We start from the raw sequence: 20,498 nt of genomic DNA, 5'->3' as shown, positions 1-20,498 counted from the left end.
CGCCATTAAAATGCCAGGACGATGCATCATTATGTCAGCATGCGAGTATTACATATGTGTGAGTTTGTGCATTTTGATACACACCACGTGCTAAAATGTCTTTGTCTAGCAGCATCCATTAATTAATGGGCAAGGTGAGGGTCCTTTGTCCCTCTTTCTTTATTTATGAAATTATAGGACATGAAAACATGAAAAGACTTTAATCGGACAACAGTTGCCCAATCTTACACTTTCAGAGATTTTTGCATGATAAATATGCAATTTTAAGTACAAAAGCAGAAAAGTAAATAGAGTCTTCAACAATTAATGAATTGCCAATGGAAATACGTGTAACTAAAAAATGAAAAAAAAATAAATGTACGTAAATCATTCTTACCTTCCCCTTTGTTTTCAGAACATCAAATCGACGCCCCCTGGCTATAATAGGATCCACTTTGTGCACTCTTATAAGGTGTCGCGCCAAATGTGTGGGCTGTTTTTCACAAAGGTGACAATTGAACCTAAACACAGATCAGAAAAATAAGGGAGCTATGTTTTTACACAGAAAAACTACATATGGCAACAGTGAATTAGCCTTCAAAAAATTATTGCACTAGAACACTTCATTGTATTTTCTACCGATACATCTTTCACAAACACACAAACACACACACACACACACACACACACACACACACACAACACACACACACACGATAAAATCTAATATCCAAAATCACAGAATTTCTAATACAAGAACAGTAAATACCTTTTCATGACTGCAAAAGAAACTTTGGATGCTTATACTGGAATACTACTTTAGATTAATAACACTTTTTCTATGAAATGCCTCGAATGAAATTTCTACGAGTGTGAAGAGACAAATGCCAGAGTGTGAAGAGAGAAATGCCAGTAAATCACCCCTTTTTATCACATGCGCGACGCGGCGAATGGACCAAGACGATATTGCGTAGGCTGAAGAGGACAATACTAACCAATCAAATATCGACAAGTGAGAGGTATTGAGAGATTAAACAACGCAGTATGTGTGAGTGTGTGTGTGTGTGTGTGTGTGTGTGTGTGTGTGTTTCGCTCCCGATGACACCAATCATTCGCGTTAGTGCGAGTACCAGAAGAGGCCGCTGCCAACTGCTTTTTTTTCTGTCCCTTAATAGGCTTTTGCGAAGCGGAATTCGTCAACTGCGTGTTAAGTGTTGCTGTTAGCTGTAGACGCGTTGTAAAGCGCTTTGAGCACGATTGCCTCGCTCGGCGCATAGTTGAGTCCTGGATAAAAATGTTCTTTACTCACATTCTCTCACCGTACTCGGATGTAGAACTAGTTAGTAATGTTTTCTCCGACCTGTCGTGTCCCGCTCTGCGTGTTAAGTGTTGCTGTTGGCTGCAGACGCGTTGTAAAACGATTTGAGCACGATTGCCTCCCTCGGCGCATAGTTGAGTCCTCGATAAAAAAGGATCTTTACTCACATTTTCTCAACGTAGTCAGGTGTAAGACTAATACCTGTCAGTTAGTAGTTTTTTCTACGTCCTGTCGTGTCCCGCTCTGCATGTTCAGTGTTGCGGTCTGCTGCAGACGCGTTGTAAAGCGCTTTGAGCAACTTACTGGATAAGTTGGCTATAATAATAATAATAATAATAATAATAATAATAATAATAATAATAATAATAATAATAATAATAATAATAATAACAATAATAATAGTAGTTCAAGGGAATTAATCCTTGGTATTCGTACACCCTATTTTATCTTCTTGAGTTGCATCCCTTGAAAACGAGTACATGGCCGTGACTTTACTAGTGTTTTCTCCGTCCTGTCGTGTCCCGCTCTGCGTGTTAACTGTTGCTGTTGGCTGTAGACGCGTTGTAAAGCGCTTTGAGCACGATTGCCTCGCTCGGCGCATAGTAGAGTCCTCGATAAAAAGGATCTTTACTCACATTCTCTCACCGTAATCAGGTGTAAGACTAATACCTGTCAGTTAGTAGTGATTTTTTCCGTCCTCTCGTGTCCCGCTCTGCGTGTTAACTGTTGCTGTTGGCTGTAGACGCGTTGTAAAGCGCTTTCAGCACGATTGCCTCCCTCGGCGCATAGTTGAGTACCCGATAAAAAGGATCTTTACTCACATTCTCTCACCGTAATCAGGTGTAAGACCTGTCAGTTAGTAGTGATTTTTCCGTCCTGTCGTGTCCCGCTCTGCGTGTTAACTGTTGCTGTTGGCTGTAGACGCGTTGTAAAGCGCTTTGAGCACGATTGCCTCCCTCGGCGCATAGTTGAGTACCCGATAAAAAGGATCTTTACTCACATTCTCTCCACGTACTCGGATGTAGAACTAGTTAGTAATCTTTTCTCCGTCCTCTCGTGTCCCGCTCTGCGTGTTAAGTGTTGTTGCTGTTGTAAAGCGCTTTGAGCACGTTACTGGATATGTTGGGCTAGAATAATAATAATAATAATAATAATAATAATAATAATAATAATAATAATAATAATAATAATAATAATAATAATAATAATAATAATAATAATAATAATAATAATAATAATAATAATGATAATAACAACAACAAAGTCCTGGGTTCGAGCCTCGTTCGGCGCATAGTTGATGTAATTAACTGACAAACCAACCGGTAGCCATTGTGTTGATCATTTTTATTTAAACACGAGTACAGCGAGAGAGTGTGATTAAAGAGACTTTTTTCAAGGACTCAACTATCAAGGGAATTAATCCTTGGTATTTGTACACCCTATGTTATATTCTTGAGTTGCATCCCTTGAAAACGAGTACATGGCCGTTCCTAGTGTTTTTTTTCATTCCTGTCATGTCTCGCTCCGCGTGTTAAGTGTTGCTGTTGGCTGGGAACCCGTTGTAAAACGCTTTGAGCACGTTTACTGGATATTGTCCCGCTCGGCGCAACAAAACCTGTTGGCGAATTGCGCTCAACAGAAGCCTATTGAGGGAGAAATAAAATTAAAATGCAGTTGGCGAATGAAGAATCGCGCTTCGGAGAAGCCTTTTGGGGGACAAAAAAAAACAAAAAAAACAAAAAAAAAACAACAAAACCTGTTGGCGAATTGCGCTCAACAGAAGCCTATTGAGGGACGAATAAAATTAAAATGCAGTTGGCGAATGAAGAATCGCGCTTCGGAGAAGCCTTTTGGGGGACAAAAAAAAACAAAAAAAAACAAAAAAAAAACAACAAAACCTGTTGGCGAATTGCGCTCAACAGAAGCCTATTGAGGGACGAATAAAATTAAAATGCAGTTGGCGAATGAAGAATAGCGCTTCGCAGAAGCCTTTTGGGGGACAAAAAAAAAAACAAAAAAAAAAACAAAAAAACAACAAAACCTGTTGGCGAATTGCGCTCAACAGAAGCCTATTGAGGGAGAAAAAGAAATGCGCGGAATGCCGATAGATGCGCAGCGAGCGAATGTTAGAAAATGCACTTGGCGAACTACAGATGCCTGTTAGGGGACAAAAAAAAAGAGAAAAAAGTGCCTCTGGACGGAGGAGAAAAAAAAAAAAACAAACAAAAAAAAAAAAAAAAAAAAAAAAATATATATATATATATATATATTAGTTATATAAAACTAAACAAAACCTGTTGGCGAATTGCGCTCAACAGAAGCCTATTGAGGGACAAATAAAATTAAAATGCAGTTGGCGAATGAAGAATCGCGCTTCGGAGAAGCCTTTTGGGGGACAAAAAAAAAAAAACAAAAAAAACAAAAAAAAAAACAACAAAACCTGTTGGCGAATTGCGCTCAACAGAAGCCTATTGAGGGACAAATAAAATTAAAATGCAGTTGGCGAATGAAGAATCGCGCTTCGGAGAAGCCTTTTGGGGGACAAAAAAAAAACAAAAAAAAAAAAAAACAACAAAACCTGTTGGCGAATTGCGCTCAACAGAAGCCTATTGAGGGAGAAAAAGAAATGCGCGGAATGCCGATAGATGCGCAGCGAGCGAATGTTAGAAAATGCACTTGGCGAACTACAGATGCCTGTTAGGGGACAAAAAAAAAAGAGAAAAAAGTGCCTCTGGACGGAGGAGAAAAAAAAAATATATATATATATATATATATATATATTAGTTATATACACTGTCCACCCACCGCGCACCGCGCGCCGACAAGCCGAGCCCAGTCAAGTCATGGCAGGTGGAGAGGTGGCCGAGACAAACCCTGCTGGATGGGGGGATAATCTCAGCGTCCGAGGATCTCAGCTCGATAAGGTCTGATTTCACCAAGCCCGTTCCCTGGGCTGTTTTCTTCGACGGAACTATAGGTCACAACTAGTCCCGCCGTTCTTCACTCGACCGATCGTTCTCGCCATCTTTCCCGGGGTCTCTTGGTTGCCTCTTCGGTACCGTTAGGTGCGCGCGCTTCTCCGACTTCCGTCGCCTGCCTGCCTCGGGTATTCAACCATCCTTTGTCACCAGCTCGGGTCTGTGGGGGGAGGCGCTACCGTTAGGTCCCGAGATGGTTCACGACAGAATCTCATTTCTCTCTCCCCCTTCCTTCCTTCCAACCGTTCTCTCCAACTGTTTCGCCTGTGAATGGGAGGCGCTAGAACACCTCTGTTACCTCCGGACATTGTCACCCGCCCGATGAGTGACCCTTTTGGTTACCGTTCGTGGGCCGCTTGTCCGACTTCGGCACCTGCCTTATCAGTATTCTTTGTCACCAGCTCTAAGTCTGAACCCCGTACGCTCCTACCTTCTAGAAGACGCCGAGTATATGTTCACGACAGAATCTCATTTCTCTCCTCCCCCTTCCTTCCTTCCAACCGTTCTCTCCAACTGTTTCGCCTGTGAATGGGAGGCGCTAGAACACCTCTGTTACCTCCGGACATTGTCACCCGCCCGATGAGTGACCCTTTTGGTTACCGTTTCGTGGGCACGCTTGTCCGACTTCGGGCACCTGCCTGCATCAGGTATTCTTTGTCACCAGCTCTAAGTCTGAACCCCGTACGCCTCCTACCTTCTAGAAGACGCCGAGTATATGTTCACGACAGAATCTCATTTCTCTCTCCCCCTTCCTTCCTTCCAACCGTTCTCTCCAACTGTTTCGCCTGTGAATGGGAGGCGCTAGAACACCTCTGTTATCTCCGGACATTGTCACCCGCCCGATGAGTGACCCTTTTGGTTACCGTTTCGTGGGCACGCTTGTCCGACTTCGGGCACCTGCCTGCATCAGGTATTCTTTGTCACCAGCTCTAAGTCTGAACCCCGTACGCCTCCTACCTTCTAGAAGACGCCGAGTATATGTTCACGACAGAATCTCATTTCTCTCTCCCCCTTCCTTCCTTCCAACCGTTCTCTCCAACTGTTTCGCCTGTGAATGGGAGGCGCTAGAACACCTCTGTTATCTCCGGACATTGTCACCCGCCCGATGAGTGACCCTTTTGGTTACCGTTTCGTGGGCACGCTTGTCCGACTTCGGGCACCTGCCTGCATCAGGTATTCTTTGTCACCAGCTCTAAGTCTGAACCCCGTACGCCTCCTACCTTCTAGAAGACGCCGAGTATATTTTCACGACAGAATCTCATTTCTCTCTACCCCTTCCTTCCTTCCAACCGTTCTCTCCAACTGTTTCGCCTGTGAGGGGAGGCGCTAGAACACTACTGGTACCTCCCGACATTGCCACCCGCCCGCTGAGTGACCCGTTCCGAGCTGAGATGGCCCTTGTCCAACCTTACTCGCTACTTTGGTAACCGTCCCGCATGAAGTCTCCCAGCAGTAGCCGCTAGATATCGCACTACAATGTTATCACGACCAATCAAGGCAACCCAATTGACTAAAAACGATCTGATGGGCTTTCAGCGATTTGTCAAGTCGCGTCGTGTCTACCAAACTGCAACGGGCCAGCCCATCGCCCGACAAACCCTGATGTCAGGAGAGCGTGAAACGGGGTTAGGGTCTTCGCCCGCGAATGACACTGCCCTCGCAAAATCAATCGTATTGTCCAACTAGCTCAGGCGCTGGAAGATGTCCAGCGGAGTAGGGAGCTAGAAGGTGCCTAGCTCATTAGGGAAGCCAGAAGTTGGCTAGCCAAGTCGAGAGGTTGGGTGCTAGAAGGTGCCTAGCAAAGACATTGTTTCAGACGTACGATTGATTTTGCGCGACAAGCGTCACCCCCAGTTGAAGAACGAAACTCCGCAACATGATATCCAGCCATTAGAATTCACCGGACGACGGGCAGATCGTTGCAGAGTGATATCGTTGGTCGCTGTTATGGTCAACGCACTGCCCACCAGCTGCCTTATTTCGCTCGGTTGCGTGTCCCTGTGTAAGCCCACGCCTCGATAGATCGCGTGTACATAGTAGCGTGATACCATTTAGAAGCTGCCTGCATCATAAAGGACGGGAAACGACATACGATATATATCTCAAGCCAAAGTCATAGCATTTCCTCGCAGCAGAAGAACGGCCCGACCATCTCAAACTCTTCCCTCTTGGCACCATTCGTTAGGCATCCCCTCACCGTATCAACCTCACTCGGTCTGTCTGTCAATCATCCACCTCATTAGCCTCCCTGCCTTTCAGCCAAATCGCATTCCGTCAATTCCGTATAGCCGACCAAACAGCCCGAAATCTCCTCCCATCGCTCGCGAATCTACAATAGCGCTGCCGGCTAGCGCCGCTACCCGCAGATTTCGCGCAGACTAGGATGTCATAGGGGCAATCGTCCGTACCTGATAAGCTTCCCTCACTTCACTATAAGGTTTCGGCCTTTTAGCATGTGCGTGCTTAGTTTTCAACATCAGCACGGCACGCGTTTGGGCTAGCAACAGTCCCCGTCAAAGAGTTTCTGCACCGCCTGCCTTCGTACTCTCACGGGTCCCATCAAAGCCACCAACTGACTCACTGCTACCGACGTACACAAGGACTCGGGACACTTTCAGCCAAATCGCATTCCGTCAATTCCGTATAGCCGACCAAACAGCCCGAAATCTCCTCCCATCGCTCGCGAATCTACAATAGCGCTGCCGGCTGGCGCCGCTATCCGCAGATTTCGCGCAAAAAAAAAAAAAAAAAAAAAAAAAAAAAAAAAAAAAATCACGGGGTCCATCAAAGCCATCAACTGACTCACTGCTACCGACTACACAAGGACTCGGGACACTTTCAGCCAAATCGCATTCCGTCAATTCCGTATGGCCGACCAAACAGCCCGAAATCTCCTCCCATCGCTCGCGAATCTACAATAGCGCTGCCGGGTAGCGCCGCTACCCGCAGATTTCGCGCAGACTAGATGTCATAGGGGCAATCGTCCGTACCTGATAAGCTTCCTCACTTCACTAAAGGTTTCGGCTCTTTAGCATGTGGGCGTGCTTAGTTTTCAACATCAGCACGGCACGCGTTTGGGCTAGCAACAGTCCCCGTCAAAGAGTTTCTCACCGCTGCCTTCGTATTTCTCACGGGGTCCCATCAAAGCCACAACTGACTCACTGCACCGACGTACACAAGGACTCGGGACACTTTCAGTCAAATCGCATTCCGTCATTCCGTATAGCCGACCAAACAGCCCGAAATCTCCTCCCATCGCTCGCGAATCTACAATAGCGCTGCCGCTAGCGCCGCTACCGCAGATTTCCGCAGACTAGGATGTCATAGGGGCAATCGTCCGTACCTGATAAGCTTCCTCACTTCATATAAGGTTTCGGCCTTTAGCATGCGTGCTTAGTTTCAACATCAGCACGCACGCGTTTTGGCTAGCAACAGTCCCCGTCAAGAGTTTCCACCGCCTGCCTTCGTACTCTCACGGGGTCCCATCAAAGCCATCAACTGACTCATGCTACCGACTACACAAGGCACTCGGCACTTTCAGCCAAATCGCATTCCGTCAATTCCGTATAGCCGTACCAAACAGCCCGAAATCTCCTCCCATCGCTCGCGAATCTACAATAGCGCTGCCGGCTAGCGCCGCTACCCGCAGATTTCGCGCAGACTAGGATGTCATAGGGCAATCGTCCGTACCTGATAAGCTTCCCTCACTTCACTATAAGGTTTCGGCCTTTAGCATGTGCGTGCTTAGTTTCAACATCAGCACGGCACGCGTTTGGGCTAGCAACAGTCCCCGCAAAGAGTTTCGACGCCTGCCTTCGTACTCTCACGGGTCCCATCAAAGCCACCAACTGACTCACTGCTACCGACGTACACAAGGACTCGGGACCCTTTCAGCCAAATCGCATTCCGTCAATTCCGTATAGCCGACCAAACAGCCCGAAATCTCCTCCCATCGCTCGCGAATCTACAATAGCGCTGCCGGCTAGCGCCGCTACCCGCAGATTCGCGCAGACTAGATGTCAAGGGCAATCGTCCGTACCTGATAAGCTTCCCTCACTTCACTATAAGGTTTCGGCCTTTTAGCATGTGCGTGCTTAGTTTTCAACATCAGCACGGCACGCGTTTGGGCTAGCAACAGTCCCCGTCAAAGAGTTTCTCACCGCCTGCCTTCGTACTCTCACGGTCCCATCAAAGCCATCAACTGACTCACTGCTACCGACGTACACAAGGACTCGGACACTTTCAGCCAAATCGCATTCCGTCAATTCCGTATAGCCGACCAAACAGCCCGAAATCTCCTCCCATCGCTCGCGAATCTACAATAGCGCTGCCGGCTGCGCCGCTACCCGCAGATTCGCGCAGACTAGGATGTCATAGGGGCAATCGTCCGTACCTGATAAGCTTCCCTCACTTCACTATAAGGTTTCGGCCTTTTAGCATGTGCGTGCTTAGTTTTCAACATCAGCACGGCACGCGTTTGGGCTAGCAACAGTCCCCGTCAAAGAGTTTCTCACCGCCTGCCTTCGTACTCTCACGGGTCCCATCAAAGCCATCAACTGACTCACTGCTACCGACGTACACAAGGACTCGGGACACTTTCAGCCAAATCGCATTCCGTCAATTCCGTATAGCCGACCAAACAGCCCGAAATCTCCTCCCATCGCTCGCGAATCTACAATAGCGCTGCCGGCTGCGCCGCTACCGCAGATTCGCGCAGACTAGGATGTCATAGGGCAATCGTCCGTACCTGATAAGCTTCCTCACTTCACTATAAGGTTTCGGCCTTTTAGCATGTGCGTGCTTAGTTTTCAACATCAGCACGGCACGCGTTTGGCTAGCAACAGTCCCCGTCAAAGAGTTTCTCACCGCCTGCCTTCGTACTCTCACGGGTCCCATCAAAGCCATCAACTGACTCACTGCTACCGACGTACACAAGGACTCGGACACTTTCAGCCAAATCGCATTCCGTCAATTCCGTATAGCCACCAAACAGCCCGAAATCTCCTCCCATCGCTCGCGAATCTACAATAGCGCTGCCGGCTGCGCCGCTATCCGCAGATTTCGCGCAGACTAGATGTCATAGGGGCAATCGTCCGTACCTGATAAGCTTCCCTCACTTCACTATAAGGTTTCGGCCTTTTAGCATGTGCGTGCTTAGTTTTCAACATCAGCACGGCACGCGTTTGGGCTAGCAACAGTCCCCGTCAAAGAGTTTCTCACCGCCTGCCTTCGTACTCTCACGGGTCCCATCAAAGCCATCAACTGACTCACTGCTACCGACGTACACAAGGACTCGGACACTTTCAGCCAAATCGCATTCCGTCAATTCCGTATAGCCGACCAAACAGCCCGAAATCTCCTCCCATCGCTCGCGAATCTACAATAGCGCTGCCGCTGCGCCGCTACCGCAGATTTCGCGCAGACTAGGATGTCATAGGGGCAATCGTCCGTACCTGATAAGCTTCCCTCACTTCACTATAAGGTTTCGGCCTTTTAGCATGTGCGTGCTTAGTTTTCAACATCAGCACGGCACGCGTTTGGCTAGCAACAGTCCCCGTCAAAGAGTTTCTCACCGCCTGCCTTCGTACTCTCACGGGGTCCCATCAAAGCCATCAACTGACTCACGCTACCGACGTACACAAGGACTCGGGACACTTTCAGCCAAATCGCATTCCGTCAATTCCGTATAGCCACCAAACAGCCCGAAATCTCCTCCCATCGCTCGCGAATCTACAATAGCGCTGCCGGCTGCGCCGCTACCGCAGATTTCGCGCAGACTAGGATGTCATAGGGCAATCGTCCGTACCTGATAAGCTTCCCTCACTTCACTAAAGGTTTCGGCCTTTAGCATGTGCGTGCTTAGTTTCAACATCAGCACGGCACGCGTTTGGGCTAGCAACAGTCCCCGTCAAAGAGTTTCTCACCGCCTGCCTTCGTACTCTCACGGGGTCCCATCAAAGCCATCAACTGACTCACTGCTACCGACGTACACAAGGACTCGGGACACTTTCAGCCAAATCGCATTCCGTCAATTCCGTATAGCCGACCAAACAGCCCGAAATCTCCTCCCATCGCTCGCGAATCTACAATAGCGCTGCCGGCTAGCGCCGCTACCCGCAGATTTCGCGCAGACTAGGATGTCATAGGGGCAATCGTCCGTACCTGATAAGCTTCCCTCACTTCACTATAAGGTTTCGGCCTTTTAGCATGTGCGTGCTTAGTTTTCAACATCAGCACGGCACGCGTTTGGGCTAGCAACAGTCCCCGTCAAAGAGTTTCTCACCGCCTGCCTTCGTACTCTCACGGGGTCCCATCAAAGCCATCAACTGACTCACTGCTACCGACGTACACAAGGACTCGGGACACTTTCAGCCAAATCGCATTCCGTCAATTCCGTATAGCCGACCAAACAGCCCGAAATCTCCTCCCATCGCTCGCGAATCTACAATAGCGCTGCCGGCTAGCGCCGCTACCCGCAGATTTCGCGCAGACTAGGATGTCATAGGGCAATCGTCCGTACCTGATAAGCTTCCCTCACTTCACTATAAGGTTTCGGCCTTTTAGCATGTGCGTGCTTAGTTTTCAACATCAGCACGGCACGCGTTTGGGCTAGCAACAGTCCCCGTCAAAGAGTTTCTGACCGCCTGCCTTCGTACTCTCACGGGGTCCCATCAAAGCCACCAACTGACTCACTGCTACCGACGTACACAAGGACTCGGGACACTTTCAGCCAAATCGCATTCCGTCAATTCCGTATAGCCTACCAAACAGCCCGAAATCTCCTCCCATCGCTCGCGAATCTACAATAGCGCTGCCGGCTGGCGCCGCTATCCGCAGATTTCGCGCAGACTAGGATGTCATAGGGGCAATCGTCCGTACCTGATAAGCTTCCCTCACTTCACTATAAGGTTTCGGCCTTTTAGCATGTGCGTGCTTAGTTTTCAACATCAGCACGGCACGCGTTTGGGCTAGCAACAGTCCCCGTCAAAGAGTTTCTGACCGCCTGCCTTCGTACTCTCACGGGGTCCCATCAAAGCCATCAACTGACTCACTGCTACCGACGTACACAAGGACTCGGACACTTTCAGCCAAATCGCATTCCGTCAATTCCGTATAGCCGACCAAACAGCCCGAAATCTCCTCCCATCGCTCGCGAATCTACAATAGCGCTGCCGGCTGGCGCCGCTATCCGCAGATTTCGCGCAGACTAGGATGTCATAGGGGCAATCGTCCGTACCTGATAAGCTTCCCTCACTTCACTATAAGGTTTCGGCCTTTTAGCATGTGCGTGCTTAGTTTTCAACATCAGCACGGCACGCGTTTGGGCTAGCAACAGTCCCCGTCAAAGAGTTTCTCACCGCCTGCCTTCGTACTCTCACGGGGTCCCATCAAAGCCATCAACTGACTCACTGCTACCGACGTACACAAGGACTCGGGACACTTTCAGCCAAATCGCATTCCGTCAATTCCGTATAGCCGACCAAACAGCCCGAAATCTCCTCCCATCGCTCGCGAATCTACAATAGCGCTGCCGGCTAGCGCCGCTACCCGCAGATTTCGCGCAGACTAGGATGTCATAGGGGCAATCGTCCGTACCTGATAAGCTTCCCTCACTTCACTATAAGGTTTCGGCCTTTTAGCATGTGCGTGCTTAGTTTTCAACATCAGCAACATATAAATATATATGAACTGTTTGACGAAACTTTCTTCCACGGCCGACAATATGTTCCCAGGGAGTGAGATCCAGTTCAACGTTGGTTTGTTGTCATAATAAAAGAAAAGAAATGGACTGTATAGGCTTTTAGAAAATAAGGTCTTTGTCCTCAGGCCATGCTCGCATTTTATCTGTTAAAGTTTTATCTTTAATCTTGGCAAAGGTTCTGTGAAACTCTGGGAAGGCTGTCCTGAGTGATCTTATTAGACATGGATCCACCGTCGTCTTCCTTCTATAGGCTCCTAAATAATGGAAGGCCATCTGAAGTTCGTCCTTAGTAAATTTATTCCTGGCCGTCACATATATCTGGGGGAAAATAAGAAAGAAAAGAAAAAGAAAATGTATTTGTACCAGCCGAGAATTAATCTACATGAGTGGGGAGTGGGAGGGGAGGTATTTTTTTACTCCGATGTAACTTAAGAATTAGATAAATCTCTTTATATCTCCTTAGAGAGACCCCCCCCCCTCCCCCAAACAACCACCACACCCCCCCCCCCCGAACTTTCCAAATTATCTCCCAGTAGAAGCCGATCCTTTACTCGTAATTTTTGTATTACGTAGACAAAGGAAACAAAGCCAAACTCATAATTTACTTACGCCTTTTAAGACCTTGTCTTCTCTGATGCAATTATTGGGCACGTCTCCGGGTTTATTGCAGACAAAGTCTTTGTGAAATATAGCACACTTGTATCTGTTTAATTTAAAAGAATAAACATAGATATTTGAATCATCTAAAGCCGTGTATCGTTAGTTTTTATTAAAGAAATGTTTAATCCTTTACCGCCAAAAACCTCACACTATGACATTATTTTTTCCGAGAAAAGACCAAAAAAATGTAAGAAAGACAGGTGCACCATGTTCATAATTAGTATTGCATACATACCGGGAACTACAGGTGACGACGTTGAGGACTCTACAGAAGGCAAAGCCTGGACGTCGGTAACGATGGTGGCTCAAAATATACTCTTGACGTGCTGGGCTCGTCCAATCTTAACTCTTCACTTTGCAAGCATTGTACTGGAATAAAAAAATATAGATGAACTGAACATTTCATATGAACCTTTTTTTTTTAGACAGCCTTTATAAAGCGTTTACCACCCCGCCAATTTACAAAGAATTACAATTAGTATACCATTTGTTTGGAATTTCAACAAAATAAATGAACTTAACTTCAATTTAAATTTTCCAGCAACATATAAATATATATGAACTGTTTGACGAAACTTTCTTCCACGGCCGACAATATGTTCCCAGGGAGTGAGATCCAGTTCAACGTTGGTTTGTTGTCATAATAAAAGAAAAGAAAATGGACTGTATAGGCTTTTAGAAAATAAGGTCTTTGTCCTCAGGCCATGCTCGCATTTTATCTGTTAAAGTTTTATCTTTAATCTTGGCAAAGGTTCTGTGAAACTCTGGGAAGGCTGTCCTGAGTGATCTTATTAGACATGGATCCACCGTCGTCTTCCTTCTATAGGCTCCTAAATAATGGAAGGCCATCTGAAGTTCGTCCTTAGTAAATTTATTCCTGGCCGTCACATATATCTGGGGAAAATAAGAAAGAAAAGAAAAAGAAAATGGATTTGTACCAGCCGAGAATTAATCTACATGAGTGGGGAGTGGGAGGGGAGGTATTTTTTTACTCCGATGTAACTTAAGAATTAGATAAATCTCTTTATATCTCCTTAGAGAGACCCCCCCAACCCCCACCCCAAACAACCACCACCCCCCCCCCCCCCCCGAACTTTCCAAATTATCTCCCAGTAGAAGCCGATCCTTTACTCTGTAATTTTTGTATTACGTAGACAAAGGAAACAAAGCCAAACTCATAATTTACTTACGCCTTTTAAGACCTTGTCTTCTCTGATGCAATTATTGGGGCACGTCTCCGGGTTTATTGCAGACAAAGTCTTTGTGAAATATAGCACACTTGTATCTGTTTAATTTAAAAGAATAAACATAGATATTTGAATCATCTAAAGCCGTGTGATCGTTAGTTTTTATTAAAGAAATGTTTAATCCTTTACCGCCAAAAACCTCACACTATGACATTATTTTTTCCGAGAAAAGACCAGAAAAAATGTAAGAAAGACAGGTGCACCATGTTCATAATTAGTATTGCATACATACCGGGAACTACAGGTGACGACGTTGAGGACTCTACAGAAGGCAAAGCCTGGACGTCGGTAACGATGGGTGGCTCAAAATATACTCTTGACGTGCTGGGCTCGTCCAATCTTAACTCTTCACTTTGCAAGCATTGTACTGGAATAAAAAAATATAGATGAACTGAACATTTCATATGAACCTTTTTTTTTTAGACAGCCTTTATAAAGCGTTTACCACCCCGCCAATTTACAAAGAATTACAATTAGTATACCATTTGTTTGGAATTTCAACAAAATAAATGAACTTAACTTCAATTTAAATTTTCCAGCAACATATAAATATATATGAACTGTTTGACGAAACTTTCTTCCACGGCCGACAATATGTTCCCAGGGAGTGAGATCCAGTTCAACGTTGGTTTGTTGTCATAATAAAAGAAAAGAAATGGACTGTATAGGCTTTTAGAAAATAAGGTCTTTGTCCTCAGGCCATGCTCGCATTTTATCTGTTAAAGTTTTATCTTTAATCTTGGCAAAGGTTCTGTGAAACTCTGGGAAGGCTGTCCTGAGTGATCTTATTAGACATGGATCCACCGTCGTCTTCCTTCTATAGGCTCCTAAATAATGGAAGGCCATCTGAAGTTCGTCCTTAGTAAATTTATTCCTGGCCGTCACATATATCTGGGGGAAAATAAGAAAGAAAAGAAAAAGAAAATGGATTTGTACCAGCCGAGAATTAATCTACATGAGTGGGGAGTGGGAGGGGAGGTATTTTTTTACTCCGATGTAACTTAAGAATTAGATAAATCTCTTTATATCTCCTTAGAGAGACCCACCCAACCCCCACCCCAAACAACCACCACACCCCCCCCCCCCCCGAACTTTCCAAATTATCTCCCAGTAGAAGCCGATCCTTTACTCGGTAATTTTTGTATTACGTAGACAAAGGAAACAAAGCCAAACTCATAATTTACTTACGCCTTTAAGACCTTGTCTTCTCTGATGCAATTATTGGGGCACGTCTCCGGGTTTATTGCAGACAAAGTCTTTGTGAAATATAGCACACTTGTATCTGTTTAATTTAAAAGAATAAACATAGATATTTGAATCATCTAAAGCCGTGTGATTATTAGTTTTTATTAAAGAAATGTTTAATCCTTTACCGCCAAAAACCTCACACTATGACATTATTTTTTCCGAGAAAAGACCAGAAAAATGTAAGAAAGACAGATGCATAACCTTTTTTCTAAGACACAACTGTAGTAGTCAAAGTGTTGATAAAAACATGTAAAGGGAATTAATCCTTGGTATTTGTACACCCTATGTTATATTCTTGAGTTGCATCCCTTGAACAACACAATGGTTACCGGTTGGTTTGTCAGTTCATTACATCAACTATGCGCCGAGCGAGAATCGTACCCAGGACCTTATTATTATATTATTATTATTATTATTATTATTATTATTATTATTATTATTATTATTATTATTATTATTATTATTATTAGTATTATGATCATTATCATTATCATTATTATAATAATAATAATAAATAAATAATAATATAATAATAATAATAATAATAATAATAATAATAATAATAATAATAATAATAATAATAATAATAATAATAATAATAATAATAATAGTATCACACTGTTACCTTTCAATGTGGGCTTTTAGGGTAGGTGTGAAATAAATGCCCGCTGGACCATATGTCTTCATGGTTTTGTGCTGGTTTACTTCTGCTCGATACAGATCATGATTTTGGTCAGTCTCGCGAGCCGCCTGAAACTCATCAACAGACAAGTTTCGCAAGGCTCCAAGACGGGACATGCTGCCTATAGCGAGAACAGTCATTAATGTGTCTCGAACTCTGGAGGTGTCAGCCCATGTGGAATCGTCCGTCAGGCTTTTCAACAAGTCTTTTGTTGGGAGGTCTGTGCTGAGGTCTTTGTCCTCAGGCCATGCTCGCATTTTATCTGTTAAAGTTTTGTCTTCAATCTTGGCAAAAGTTCTTTGAAACTCTGGGAAGGCTGTGCTGAGTGATCTTATAAGACTTGGATCCACCGTCGTCTTCCTTCTACAGGCTCCTAAATAATGGAAGGCCATCTGAGGTTCGTCTATAGTAAACTTATTCCTGGCCGTCACATATATCTGGGGAAAATAAGAAAGAAAAGAAAAAGAATATGTATTTGCACTAGCCGAGAATTAATCTACATGAGTGGGGAATGGGAGGAAGTATTTTGTTACTGTGAAGTAACTTAAGAATTAGATAAATCTCATTTCTTTATAGAGACACCCCCCCCCCCCCCCGAACTTTCCACTCCGTAATTTTTGTGTTATCTAGACTAAGGAAACAAAACCAAACTCATAAATTACTTACGCCTTTTAAGACCTTGTCTTCTCTAATGTAATTATTGATGAACTGAACATTTCATATGAACCATTTTTTTAGACAGCCTTTATAAAGCCTTTACCACCCCGCAAATTTACAAAGAATTACAATTAGTATACCATCTGTTTGGAATTTCAGCAAAATAAATGAACTTAACTTCAATTTAAATTTTCCAGCAATATATAAATATATATGAGCTGTTTGACGAAACTTTCTTCCACGGCCGACTATATGTTCTCAGGGAGTGAGATGCAGTTCAACGTTGGTTTGTTGTCATATTAAAAGAAAAGAAATGGACTGTATAGGCTATTCGAAAATAAGGTCTTTGTCCTCAGGCCATGCTCGCATTTTATCTGATAAAGTTTTATCTTTAATCCTGGCAAAAGTTCTTTGAAACTCTGGAAAGGCTGTCCTGAGTGATCTTATTAGACATGGATCTACCGTCGTCTTCCTTCTATAGGCTCCTAAATAATGGAAGGCCATCTGAAGTTCGTCCTTAGTAAATTTATTCCTGGCCGTCACATATATCTGGGGGAAAATAAGAAAGAAAAGAAAAAGAAAATGTATTTGTACTAGAAGAGAATTAATCTACATGAGTGGGAGTGGGAGGGGAGGTATTTTTTTACTCCGATGTAACTTAACAATTAGATAAATCTCTTTACATTTCTTTACTGAGACAACCCCCCCCCCTCCCCCCCCCCCCCGAACTTTCCAAATTATCTCCCAGTAGAAGCCGATCCTTTACTCCGTAATTTTTGTATTATGTAGACTCATAAATTACTTACGCCTTTTAAGACCTTGTCTTCTCTGATGTAATTATTGGGGCACTTCTCCGGTTTATTGCAGACAAAGTCTTTGTGAAATATAGCACACTTTTACCTGTTTAATTAAAAAGAATAAACATAGATATTTGAATAATATAAAGCCGTGTGATTATTAGTTTTTTTTTTTAAAGAAATGTTTACTCCTTTACCGTCCCACAGCTAACACTATGACATTATTTTTTCCGAGAAATGACCAGAAAAATGTAAGAAAGACAGGTGCATAGCCTTTTTTCTAAGACACAACTGTTGTAGTCGATGTGTTGATATAAACTTATAAAGGGAATTAATCCTTGGTATGTGTACACCCTATGTTATATTCTCGAGTTGCATCCCTTGAACAATACAATGGTTACCGGTTGGTTTGTCAGTTCATTACATCAACTATGCGCCGAGCGAGAATCGTACCCAGGACCTTATTATTATTATTATTATTATTATTATTATTATTATTATTATTATTATTATTATTATTATTATTATTATTATTATTATTATTGTTATTATTATTATAGCCAAAATATCCAGTAAACCTGCTCAAAGACCAGAAAAATGTCAGAAAGATAGGTGCACCATGTTCATAATTAGTATTGCATACATACCGGGAACTACAGGTGACGACTGTGAGGACTCTACAGAAGGCGAATCCTGGACGTCGGTCACGATGGGTGGCTCAAAATATGCTCTTGACGTGCTGGGCTCGTCCAATCTTAACTCTTCACTTTGCAAGCATTGTACTGGAATAAAAAGATATAGATGAACTGAACATTTCATATGAAACATTTTTTAGACAGCCTTTATAAAGCGTTTACCACCCCACCCCCCCCCCCTACTCCCCCCCCCCACCCCCTCTCCTCCTTTTCCTCACCCTCGCCCAACTTTTTTCACATCACTGTACCTGCTCCAATGGCTTGCAATCCTTTATATATAGTTTTGTCGTGAGATTTGGCCGCATACGATTCCCTGTGTACCTGCAAACTGTGATGCATCGCTTCGGATATGGCGGACTGAACTTCTTCAGGTGATTCTCTGTGCTGAAACACGAAGAGAAAGAAAACACACAAAAAAAATCAAAAATCAACAGAAAAAGTATTTGTGTGCTCGGCTTTGTGTTGGTTTCTTTTTCTTTTTTTTTTTTGTTTTGTTTTGTTTTGTATTTTGTTGTTTTATTTTTCGTGGGTTTTTTTTTAAGGGGGGGGGGGTGTTGTTATTTGTTATTTTCCTTGTCTTTTCTTTTTTTTTTAACCGTCTACTCGGGATTCTGATTAAGAAAGAAAAATAAGACATAAATAAAGACAGAACAGATAGAAACAATTATATGCTAGACATATTAACAAGGCTTTCAAACATTGAATACTTACTGCAAAGGCCACGCTTTTTCTCATTTCAGTGGCCGAGATTTTGGTGAGGCGTCTAAAAATGATTCCAGCATGGCTTGATGTCAGCTGACGGCCGGACGACGTGCAAAACACCCATTTGGATTGCACTGGTCTTTTATCTAAATACCTGAAATAATTGTTTTAAAACACAAACCAAAAAAAAAAATATTAAAGAATCAATAATCCCATGAGTTGGCAAATTCTATTGACGATTATCTTCAAGTATTAACATTATATAAATAATAATAGTAATAATAATAATAATAATAATAATAATAATAATAATAAATAATAATAATAATAATAATAATAATAATAAATAATAATAATAATAATAATAATAATAATAGTATCACACTGTTACCTTTCAATGTGGGCTTTTAGGGTAGGTGTGAAATAGATGCCCGCTGGACCATATGTCTTCATGGTTTTGTGCTGGTTTACTTCTGCTCGATACAGATCATGATTTTGGTCAGTCTCGCGAGCCGCCTGAAACTCATCAACAGACAAGTTTCGCAAGGCTCCAAGACGGGACATGCTGCCTATAGCGAGAACAGTCATTAATGTGTCTCGAACTCTGGAGGTGTCAGTCCACGTGGACTCGTCCGTTAGGCTTTTCAACAAGTCTTTTGTTGGGAGGTCTGTGCTGAGGTCTATCGCTATGCCAAGAAAAAAAAAGTAAAGTAAACAGAAAGGAGATAAAATCAATAACGCCTCAATTTGATCGTCTTTGATTGTATTTGATTGTATTTTATTCTTATTTATTTATTTATTTATTTATTTATTTATTTATTCATTTATTTATGTATTTATTTATTTATCCATTGATTGATTGATTCATTTATTTATTCATTTATTTATGTATTTATTTATTTATTTAATTTTTTGTTTGTTTGTTTTTGTTTTGTTTCGTTTTGTGTGGCTCGATGGAGTGGAAAGGAATTGAAAATGTATCAATGGATAATTACCTTTCGTTGTTTTATTTATTTCATTCGACCGCATCCTCTTCGATACCCGAAATGGTATGAGGGCGGCAGAAACGGTAGACAGAAGCATCTTTACTTGTGAGGCTAGTTTTTCTCTGCCAAATATAAAGCACGGGATTCTTCCAGCCATTTAAGAAAATTCTGAAAATAATTTAGAAAAAACAAATGCACCATAAAATAAAAACGACACCAAAACAAAAACAAACAACAAACAAATAAAATCAACAAACAAATTTAAAAAAAAAACCATTAAAAATAATACAGCAACACTTTTGAACTTTAAAGATAGATTAATGCATTTTTATAGTAGACATATACTTACGCGGAAAGCCCACAACTTATTGTAGCATCCGGAGGCCACTTTATCTCCCTGATGCTGCAGTTGCTCCTTCAGTGGACGAAGTATTCTTACTTTGAAAACACCCGTAATACTCTGATTGTCGTCGGCCGGCTCCTGTTCGTGGAGAGAAAAAAGAATATGACAAAACAATAAAAATGAATAAAAACAATATTAAAAACAAAACAACTCATTAAAAACAAACGTAAACAAAGAGAGAACTATATACGAGGGTCTTGTATCGACATATTTATTAGAAACGAGATGAAATATATTCTCACTCTACCTTGAAGATTAGTTCCAGGTTCCGCGACCTGTTTAAAGAAAACAAACAGTCTAAGACGGATGCTATCTCTTTCTGTATTGTGGATCTGGCCCGCTGCTGTAAATCTTCTCTGTATTCAATGTAGTCTATAAGCAATTTCTCTGAAGAAAAAAAAACACACACATATTAGACAAACAGAGAGAGAGAGAGAGAGAGAG

General features: G+C 43.2%; 3 protein-coding genes across 6 annotated transcripts; all 3 read right to left on the bottom strand.

Moving 5' to 3' along the window:
* Positions 1-12,936: 12,936 nt before the first annotated feature.
* LOC144961941 (uncharacterized) lies at positions 12,937-16,274 on the bottom strand. Of its 4 annotated transcripts, XR_013643315.1 has the most exons (6): positions 15,807-16,083; positions 15,073-15,251; positions 14,117-14,775; positions 13,828-13,922; positions 13,160-13,531; positions 12,937-13,006 (listed from the first exon to the last, which is right to left on the bottom strand). XR_013643315.1 is itself a non-coding variant. In XM_078894962.1 (5 exons), exons 3-5 carry the CDS (start codon positions 14,286-14,288, stop codon positions 13,313-13,315), a joined length of 486 nt encoding a protein of 161 aa, XP_078751088.1. In that variant the 5' UTR covers positions 14,289-14,775; positions 15,073-15,251; positions 15,807-16,083; the 3' UTR covers positions 12,943-13,312. The 4 variants fall into 4 exon arrangements, 2 of the variants coding, with proteins under 2 accessions (XP_078751088.1, XP_078751087.1); XM_078894962.1 differs by having other exon boundaries at positions 12,943-13,531; XR_013643314.1 differs by lacking the exons at positions 12,937-13,006; positions 13,160-13,531; positions 13,828-13,922 and having other exon boundaries at positions 14,117-14,251; positions 14,405-14,775; positions 15,807-16,274.
* Positions 16,242-19,765, bottom strand: LOC144961940 (uncharacterized). The gene is made up of 7 exons (XM_078894960.1): positions 19,661-19,765; positions 19,057-19,351; positions 18,675-18,819; positions 18,212-18,347; positions 17,916-18,050; positions 17,290-17,371; positions 16,242-16,251 (listed from the first exon to the last, which is right to left on the bottom strand). The coding sequence occupies exons 1-7, from the start codon at positions 19,746-19,748 to the stop codon at positions 16,242-16,244; spliced, it is 891 nt and encodes a 296-aa protein (XP_078751086.1). The 5' UTR covers positions 19,749-19,765.
* LOC144961939 (uncharacterized) lies at positions 19,763-20,441 on the bottom strand (the record flags this gene model as incomplete). The annotated part of the gene is made up of 3 exons (XM_078894959.1): positions 19,763-19,819; positions 20,001-20,132; positions 20,302-20,441. Coding segments are annotated over 3 exons (329 nt in total), but the record flags the coding sequence as incomplete, so codon positions are not given.
* Between the last annotated feature and the right edge of the window lie 57 nt (positions 20,442-20,498).

Source organism: Berghia stephanieae, unplaced genomic scaffold, assembly GCF_034508935.2.
Source record: "Berghia stephanieae isolate SIO BIC M18660-M18661 unplaced genomic scaffold, UCSD_Bste_1.3 scaffold506, whole genome shotgun sequence".
NCBI classification, from domain to species: domain Eukaryota; kingdom Metazoa; phylum Mollusca; class Gastropoda; order Nudibranchia; family Aeolidiidae; genus Berghia; species Berghia stephanieae.
This window is presented reverse-complemented; position numbering and strand designations above follow the sequence as displayed.

What these genes read in the sequence shown, in the direction of transcription:
- LOC144961941 (XM_078894961.1), bottom strand. Translation starts at nt 16,206, where the DNA reads ATGGCCTTCCATTATTTAGGAGCCTGTAGAAGGAAGACGACGGTGGAT. An exon ending in CAAAACCATGAAGACATATG is followed by an intron (nt 15,252 to 15,806) that starts GTCCAGCGGGCA and finishes TTGGCGGTAAAG; the next exon opens with GATTAAACATTTCTTTAATA.
- LOC144961940 (XM_078894960.1), bottom strand. Translation starts at nt 19,748, where the DNA reads ATGCTTCTGTCTACCGTTTCTGCCGCCCTCATACCATTTCGGGTATCG. An exon ending in AATAAATAAAACAACGAAAG is followed by an intron (nt 19,352 to 19,660) that starts GTAATTATCCAT and finishes TTCTTGGCATAG; the next exon opens with CGATAGACCTCAGCACAGAC. An exon ending in CTAAAAGCCCACATTGAAAG is followed by an intron (nt 18,820 to 19,056) that starts GTAACAGTGTGA and finishes CAATTATTTCAG; the next exon opens with GTATTTAGATAAAAGACCAG.